Raw genomic sequence first — 9,540 nt, forward strand, 5'->3', positions numbered from 1 at the left:
TTAAGTAATTAATTTGATAATTTATTACTTTTTTTATTAAATAATAAAAAATAAGGTAAAGTTTTTACACGATCGACGTTTATACTTGGTACTCTGATTCTGTAACTTTTAAGGACAGAATCAGTATCTGGTATCACATTACATTCTCTTTACGCAGCTTTTTTGAATCACATACCTATAATACCTACGCAATGACAATAACGATACCAACACTGTTATTACGAATTACAGAATCGGAATATATAAAGGAAGTAAAACAGTTTGCTCTCATTGTTACGATTTAAAGATCTAAAACATTGTCGGTTAATATCCACTTGAATGTTCTATATTTTTTTTCTCATCAAATATTCCAGTAAATAAAGATATTTTAATACGTTCACTTAATAATTAAATTTTAATAATTAAAACGGTATACAATGTCATTTTTCTCACTAACTTATATGTGATCTAGTTTGATGAAATTGCTGAAAATACATCATGCAAATATGCCGAATTTCTAGCAATAATATAATTTATAATATCTGTAAATTTTAAAATACTTGACAAATTCTTCTGACTTTCTTATTAAGCAATCCTATCAGAGGTATAAGAGGTAATTATAACGCTAAACAGAAATATAAATACGTAATGAAACATGTTTATTTTTTGTTACTGAATACACAGACATATTTAGAATATTTCATATGCTTTTTTTCAACAATATATAGAAAACATTATGGTTCAACATAATTGTAGCAAATACAAACATTAATTGGATGAATCATGTTGAAATTAATTATAAGTTTTTTCGAAATTTCTGTTTACTTTTTATTACTTAAATTTTACTATATTATTTTTCTTACTAATAAAAATGCATATATTTGATGTATCGTTATTAGATATATTCTTTATTATGACGTTGCAGGAACGGATACCATCAATGGAAAGCAAAACCAACGTGAAAAAAGAGACTAAAAGACATGAAGATTTTGTTGCTGAAAGAAACGGATTCAGATGAGAGTCATTTTATTTCATTCTTGTCCGTTGCACCCAGACGAGAAATGTTACATTAGATAAGCCTCTATATTTTATTTATATTTACTACGCTGTCAATCATGATACGGATTTTACAAGTCATTAATAATTAAACGGACGTTGCCCGTGTGAAAGCTACGAATTAAACAGACATGATTGAGCGGTCAAGTTTGAGCGGATTTATGAGTCAGTGTTCTTCAATTTTATACACACGCACATAGACTTACTACTTAATAACTTAAAACTCTCTTATTAAACAGGTGTGCACAAGAGATATATACAATGACAGCGATTAGCAACTTCTATTTATTGAGCTAAAACAAAATTATATATAATTCTGACAATTGCATACGTACCAAAATAATTGATTTTATTTATAAAGATATAAACGCAACTATTTACAGAAAGCTAAACATGCTGCTAATACAAATGCTGGTTTTGAATAGTTTTTATTTCTCGAATAAAAAAGACAATTAAAGAAAATATTCTATAAAACGTGCAAAAAATGTTGATTATTATTGATGTAATTAATGTTATTTATAAAAAAATTATTTAATTATTTTTAAATAGAAGATTTATTGATTTTATAAAAATTGTAAAATTTAGAAAAAGATAATTGTGGCAATTGTGAGACAAGAATCTAATTGAAGATTATATCTCCAATGTTAAATAAATAATGAGTAATTTTTTGTACATTGCGATTATTGAAATGTGGTAAATTGTAATGCACAATTTTTATCTCACATTAATTGACTGAATTATATTCACAGTTTCACATTATTACTACATACATCATTTCTCAATAACTTAAGTGTTAATCTTTAAGTAGTCATATCACATTTATCAGGTTTATATTAAAATTAAGTGACACAAATACAAATCATCTTTTGAGAAATACAAGTTCCAAAATTAAGAAAATGTGCTTTTTGATGAGTACTACATGACGATCTAATTGAGAGAACTACGGATCTATATAAAACATTTCTATGGAAAAAAACTGGAGAAAGACTCAAGAGAAATGCATGAATCAGTGATCAGTTGATCGGATTTTTTTCGCAAATAATTGTCACTTCCTGTATTTACTTTCAGCATCCATTAACCATGCAGTAGTAATATATACATAAAACATTCATAATAATATTGTACTATTTTGTGTCACTACGAAATTGATAGCGATCTCTAAATTGCAACATTTCTCTTAACTCATTATTTATTAGAAAGTAGTTAATTACTGATTACACAAATAAAATAGTAAGTTAAAATATCATTTCAAAATAATAATTTTAATGTTAAAAATAGTAATAATTAAAATAATTTTTATTTCGTTGAATCTTAGATATAATCTCATATGTTACTTAATTAAATTTTTTAAATAAAAATCTTGAAAAAAATTTCTATTTCCTGAAACATCAATGTCAGTTTTAGGAATTTGTTCTTGATTATAAAATTTTATTTGTATTACTATTAATGCGCTTGTATTTCGTATGATGAATTATTTATTCATATACATAATTATGAAGGCATAGGATTTTGTTTGTCGTTTATATAGTCTTTGATAATAAAACTGTATTATCAAAAATGTTGAAACTGGTAACAAGCATTAATTAGTTACCATATATATCGTAGAAATATCATACGAGAACAAATCTGAGATATGAAAAAGGATTTTAAGATATTGTATATATAACTTTTAAAAAAATATTCGGTATTGAAATGAATTTTTTGATTTTATTTAAAATAATCTCAGAAAATTTAATTTTTAAACTTACTGTATTAGTTTGCATTACATTTTGGATAAATACTATCTGATATAAATATGTTTTTAATTTTTATAAATAATATGCAAACATAATATATATTAAGATTAAGAGTATATTTTATAAAATTTAGATAATTATTAAAAAAAAAATAGATATAATATTGTAATGCAATTAATACAGCGTAATCCAAGAATTAAATTTTTGAGATTATTTTTTTGAACTGAATGGACTTTTATAATTGACTGCATGATTTAAAATTAAGAAAGTTTGAGTTACTGCTTTTTTTTAATTAACCAATGATAAAGAGAATTTTAATTTATTTATTGATGTAATACGTAAAGTTTAATTACATATGTACGAAATATGTTAATAAACTTATAAAATTAATAATTATATCACATTTATTCAATAAATAAATGCCATCTGTGACCGATTGTCACATAGTGAACATTTGTTGAGTACGATGAAAGCACACTTTAATTAGAAATCAAAGCCACGTTTATAAGATTTTTATTGTAAAAATTTTAATATAAAAATTTTATTGTAAAAATTTCTATTTTCTTTACTTTTTTATAGTTCTGTCGTATAATATTTTACAATAATAATATTCTAAAAAAGGAAATATGTGGACGTGTATATAGCGGCTGTAAAACGAAACTATAATTACGCGCAAACAATGTCGATAAGACTAACAAGCAGCTCTCCACTCGCGGATAAAGAACCATTTTCGAATTCGAACTCTACTTGCGTGACAAACGAATTTCAGTATTGTAGCAAGTGTATATAATGAAAGTGTTTGTAATATGAAATAAGAAAATTTTTTAAAGCTTTAATAATTTTCTTTTTACAAGTAGTAATATCTTGGTTCATATATTATCTTTCATCGGTCTTAACCAAGGCTTCATCATTTTAACTTTTGTTCAATTTAATTAGGTATGTACTTTTGTTTTGTGCAACATATAATTCCGGCTTTCATTGTTCTATTTGTTTTTTTTTTATCTCTCTATCGGTAAATCTCTAGTACTTATATAAAAACGAGGACTTCCACTTTTACGCAATCGTTCAGGAATTATTTTGTTTCTACATTTTTTAATGCATTTTTTTTCTTGGAAATCGAAAATTATATAATAATGACGCTCTATATTCAAGGAAAAATTGACACATATATTAAAATAAAGAATAAAATTCTTATTCACGTTATGAAATCACTGTCAATTATGCTTCAGTCATTTAAAAACTTCAAAGAGTCAACAATCTCTGAATTAGTTTCTAAATGATTAAAGCATAATTGACTTTGTAACGATGTGAATAAGGATTTTATTATCTTTATTTCAATGTATCAATCTTTTTTAAATGTAGTGTCATATGATCATTTTCGGTCTCTATGAACAAAATATATAAAAAAATGTAGAAATAAAACAAATCCTAAACAATTGCAAAAAAAGTTGTACCCTTTTTTGTAATACTAATATAAATATATTTGTCAGTGCTCTTCACATATTTTCGTAATGCTTTTTAATGAATTAAAAGAGACATAGGACACTATGCAGTTATAGATCTGCACTAGAATATGTTTAATCCTTGAAATTTTGTGATAATATTAGATTTTTATTGAGATTTTGATAATGAGAAAGCAATCGAGCCTAAACGTCCCTGAATCTTTAATTATCTAACATAGTCATTGCGACATTCGTCTTTTATTTGATCATTCGATACGCGAGCAAATAATCAGTGAGTTATCGGCTACTGCTTATTTTTGTAATCATCACAATGGGCTACCGATATAATCTACATGTGATCAGAAACGAACATTAGTCCGCCTCCGCAATATGCGCGCACTGTGCGAATTCGGTTCTCTTCAAGAACATCTTCAGCGGAAATTTTGTAAAAAGTGATACGGAATGTCAATATATAGAATGCGATAATTGTGTTCCTTTTTGAGAGTGCTGATATTCTTACAAATATCTTCAACAACTCACTGAAGTTCAAAGGTCAATACAACTTCTCATTATCATAGCGATAAAACGTTTCTTCGATAAAGTATTGAAAAAAATATCCATACACGTACGTATGCACATACATATAAATACATATTATAAATATACATACGTAATTTTTGCAAAGATCACGAATTATTTGTGAATAATTGTTCGCGACAATTTGCAAGTCAGCTGTATGTTATATGCAATAAACTTGAAACGTTTTAGAACACTGAATTAAAGAACGTATTAAATGGCAATATGTTAAAAAAAGAGTGTTATCGCTCTTACTGCATTATTTGAATAAGTCTCCCGATAAGATAGCAACAATCATGTTTTCGAAAATCTTCCAGTTTCCTTAATGAAGAGTCGAGGAAAATACAAACATGTAGAATCAGTTATAAATCGCTCGGACTTAACTATCTACCGGCGCGTAACTGTCCCTCAGTATAGTTTTGTCGCGCTTTTTACGTTTTCAATGTGTCACAATGTGTTGATCGTCCAAGATGACGTCGATTGTTGGAGAGGGAATTTCGTTGTTCGAGCCCATTACTACGCCCGGATGTTCGCAACTAACGCTTTGACAGTCCCCCTTTCAGATCTAACGCAGACATGCCAAATACGGTGTACGTGTGACATACTACAAATTGCACTCGTTGTGTACACTCGAGAAATCTGCACGCTCAATTTAGATCGGTATCGAAAAGAGCCACGTTGATACGTCCTCCCCCCCTTCCCCCCCCCCCCCCTCCGTTTTGTTCTCGTAAACAGATATGAATTTTTTTTAAAGTGAAACCAAAACTGTGTTAACTCTAAATGTTCTCTTTTTTATTTACAAAAACGATACAACTCAAAATGTGTTACTCCTGTAGAAGATATTATTTTTGAAAATCTTAAGAACAACATAGTTATTCGATGGACGGATTGTGAAGTTAAGTTAGTTTAATTTTAATTATTGATAGAGTTACTTTTATATCTTCATGGTAATATTATTTTTTTGATTGAATATTATAAATAAAAAACGGCCGAATCAGTTAATATTTTACAATGCAGTATAGGTATAGTTCTCTTTAATAGAAATATGTTAGTTGTACTGCAATCAGATAACAGAACCGATTCCTGTATTTAGGAGAATAGACATAAATCTTGCGAATCTTCATTTTCAAATAACAAATAGCTCTAGGCTGAAACAGACATCATGTCATATTTCAACACTCTGGTATTTGATATTAGATTACATGGTTTTAAGGCACGTGATTCACATTCTTATTTTCGATTTTGCTTTATCAAACATAGTTATGAGTAACAACGAAGTTGATCATTTGACTTCATATATCTGATATGGCGCACATACCAAGTGGTGGTCCAGTCCAGTGTTCTATCGAAAATTCCCGATTTACGAAATTCACTGTACGCCGCGATATAACAGTAATGATTAAACGGATGTAGTTAACTATAAATTGTCTTGTCGAAGGTCGGCGTCGCGTGAAAACGATCTTGCGTCGTCTTCTTCATCACGTTAACGTCCGACGTGGGCGAGAGTTCTCTTCTCTCTGTGCTCCAAGATGAAATAGAACTGACACCGTGAGATCAAAGAACGAATTTTTTAGAAGAAACAAAAAGCGATTTATCGACTTAACAAGCATCTTCTGGCAAAAAATCCTGCGATTAAACAACAGCATCATTGTGCAGGTACACGAATCTAACGTCAAGATCAAGATCGAGATCGAACGACGCGCGCGCACATCACGAAATGCAGATTATCTGGTGAAGTGACAGTAAGTGATAGTAGTCGCGCGAATATACAGATCATTTGCGCGGACGATTCATCGCGGATAAATACCGGTCTAAGGAACGAAAAATTAGTTACGCACGAATTAACGAACGGAGAACGATTCGACTCGTCGAATTCAACGAATAGACAACTGTGGACATCTAACCGCTTCGTACTCCAATATCGTTTTATCCGCAAAACGTCGGTTACTATCTCGTTCAGTCGAACGTCTACTTTTATCGATCTACCTGTGAGTATCTTCCATTATGCTCGAGAAGCGTTGCTTAATCGGTAAAGAACGTGATATCAGTCACTCAAAAGCAGTGTTTCTTTCTCCTCGCCACTGTGCAGCATAGTGAAACTTTACATCCTGCCATCGATCTTGATTCCTCACGGTTTGTTCATAAAGATTGTAAAAAGAATGTTTTAATACTTTGCTATACAGAAGCTATTCCAATAGAAGTTTCCATGATTAACTTGTTTAACTATGTTTTAGCATGCTTTTTGAATAAAAATATTAATAAAAGAATAAATTTATATAAATGTACAAATCTATAAAAGTTTTATTTAAAAGTTATAATAAATAAATATATATATTTAAAGTGTGTGTGTGTATATAATGTATAAATTAAATAAATTTAATTATTAAAGTTTTAAAATTTTGTCGCTAAATGTACTAGACGTGCAATAAATATTTTGAGTGATAACACAATACAACACATATTCCCTCCCGCAAAAAAATCAAAGAGATTCTGAAAGCAGATATAAAAAATAATATTCATGTCTCAGCGTTTTACCGGATCAAGTCGTTAACGTTTTTTATACAGCCATTTGTCGTATTTGCTTTATATTGGCTTTCTACAATTGTTTTAAATTATGTAATAATTATTTAAAATAAATAATTGACGTTTTTGCATGTAAAATTATGCGATGAGTCCGAATAAAAAAAACAACTGAGAATTATTTGTTTTCATATATTTTTAAATTTTGGTATAATAATAATAATAATACAATTATAATTATAATTATTATAAAAATCTTGATCGTTTAATTTGCCGTTTGTACGATTCCGGTTTTGTATCACGAACAATAGATTCCAACAGTATTCACCAAGCATTTGTTTTTTCCTTCGAAGCGTTTCTCAATGATCGCAATGTCTTGATGAAAGTGTTCACTATGTTCAACACTGAATTCGCCCAAACTTGATGGAAAAAAATCTAAATGATTGTGAAGAAAGTGTATTTTGAGCGATAAGTATGCTTCCCTAACATCTACTTTTGGAATCTTTTTGAATTTTTTATAGGAGGAAACCTGTGCTGTACAGTATTATAAAAAAACATTTGATCATACTTAAAAAACGTTAACGACTTGATGTGGATAAAACGCCGAGATACGGGTATTTTTTTTCTATATCTACTTTCAGAGTTTCTTTGATTTTTTCATGGAAGGAAAAAAAACCGATTTTTGTCGTGTAATGCGCATTTATGTAAATATACATATATTTATGTGTGTGTGTGTGTGTATATATATAATATTACCTTTAATATCAAATTTCTTTTCGTATTAATGATTGCACATTTTATGTGTTCACAGATTTTGATGCGTAACATCTTCATAATTAATTGGCTTGTTAAACAAACGTAAAAAATATAATATTATGTTATTAATATAAATTTATATATAATATATTAGTAACATAATAGTTATATACTTTATTGGAATTATATCCCTATTATGTTATTAATTTATATATTGCATTATCAATAGAAGATAAATAAGACATGATATGATGAATTGCAATCTAAATACATATAAACGAATCATTATTTTCAAATTATTAATATAATAAAATGTTATTCTTTTTAATTTTATTCATCTATTCTTTCATTCTTTTTAATCCTTAATCAAACCGATAAAGATTACTATTAACGCCTATAATAAACGACAAATAACCGTTTAACTGTAACAAATATAATAATTGGCCAATTTTTAATATTTTTATTTGAATTTTAATATTATTATCTATATACATGTATGTATATTTACATAAATGCGCATTATAAAAATAATTATTACACGTTTATTATTACATTTGTTGACGAAGCTTTTAACATAAGTCAATATGTTATGAAATTTTTCAGAAAAATAAATTTTGCGATAAAATCAACAAATTTTTGTAAGTGAATATAATAAAATTTTGCCTCACATAAAAGTTCGAAGAAAGATCGAAGATATACCTCTTACAAATTATCGTAAGTAAAGTTTATATGAAATTGAATACAGTTGTAGGCAGTACGAAACAATTAGTTACGACAATATCGTGTGACCGTTATAAAATAACAATAATCTATATACGTGGTATCGTTACAGAGAGTATAAACGTTCACATGACTTTGTGGACAGGGTCATGGCTGTGAAAGAGTGGTTCAGGAGGCTTCAACCGGTGCAACTATACCTGGTTCTGTTCTTCACCACAGCTTTCTTTTTGGTCGAGATCGTCGCTAGTCACATAACGCACTCACTGACCCTCCTTCTCAATGCTTATCACATGCTCTGCAATATCGTGGCACTTGTTGGTTGCATCGCTTCGATTAAGGTAAGTGCGATAAATCCGTAAAATTCGTATTTGTCAGTCTCGTTCACAAAGTAGCCTAAATCCATGCGCACGATGTCATACTAATCTTTTGATCTAGTAACTACAGTTCATTATGTAGTAATTTTAAATATATTTCTTGTGACGTAATTTCTCATATCATAAACGAATATTATCAAAGAGAAACTTAACTTTTCTCGTGGTAATTAAATTAAGGCCTTACTCTTAATCATTAACTGCAAGTGTCGTGGGTTTATTAGATCTATAATATACACTAATTTCAATATAACATTTTTTTACGACACTAATTACGGGTTAAATATCATAATAACTCCTTATTAGTCTTTCGCTATATTGACGCTATTATAACGTATTGATAAATATAAATAAAATGTAATAAAAGTCATGTAATTGCAAATA

General features: G+C 28.5%; 3 protein-coding genes across 9 annotated transcripts in view; 1 reads left to right on the top strand and 2 right to left on the bottom strand.

Annotated features, from left to right (window-relative positions):
• LOC108747708 (polyprenol reductase) overlaps window positions 1–4,993 on the bottom strand; it is a 16,288-nt gene extending 11,295 nt beyond the window's left edge. Inside the window, exon 1 of the mRNA XM_018485372.1 lies at window positions 4,884–4,993. The gene's annotated coding sequence lies outside the window, so the exon portion shown is untranslated. The remainder of the gene's footprint in view (window positions 1–4,883) is intronic.
• LOC108747558 (TNF receptor-associated factor 6-like) overlaps window positions 1–9,540 on the bottom strand; it is a 28,679-nt gene that overhangs the window by 3,247 nt on the left and 15,892 nt on the right. The gene's annotated exons all lie outside the window — the stretch shown is intronic.
• Window positions 4,595–9,540, top strand: part of LOC108747704 (zinc transporter 1) — a 9,777-nt gene continuing 4,831 nt past the window's right edge. Inside the window, exons 1-3 of one of the 7 annotated variants that reach the window (XM_018485366.1) lie at window positions 4,595–4,765; window positions 6,228–6,445; window positions 8,930–9,123. In XM_018485366.1, the coding sequence (XP_018340868.1) occupies window positions 8,935–9,123 (189 nt within the window). In that variant the 5' untranslated portion in view covers window positions 4,595–4,765; window positions 6,228–6,445; window positions 8,930–8,934. Of the gene's footprint in view, window positions 4,766–4,799; window positions 4,839–5,659; window positions 5,690–6,117; window positions 6,778–8,677; window positions 8,780–8,897; window positions 9,124–9,540 lie in introns of those variants that run through there. The other 6 variants (XM_018485365.1, XM_018485367.1, XM_018485362.1 and 3 more) reach the window with 6 other exon arrangements.

This window comes from Trachymyrmex septentrionalis, unplaced genomic scaffold (genome assembly GCF_001594115.1).
Source record: "Trachymyrmex septentrionalis isolate Tsep2-gDNA-1 unplaced genomic scaffold, Tsep1.0 scaffold20, whole genome shotgun sequence".
Lineage (NCBI taxonomy): Eukaryota > Metazoa > Arthropoda > Insecta > Hymenoptera > Formicidae > Trachymyrmex > Trachymyrmex septentrionalis.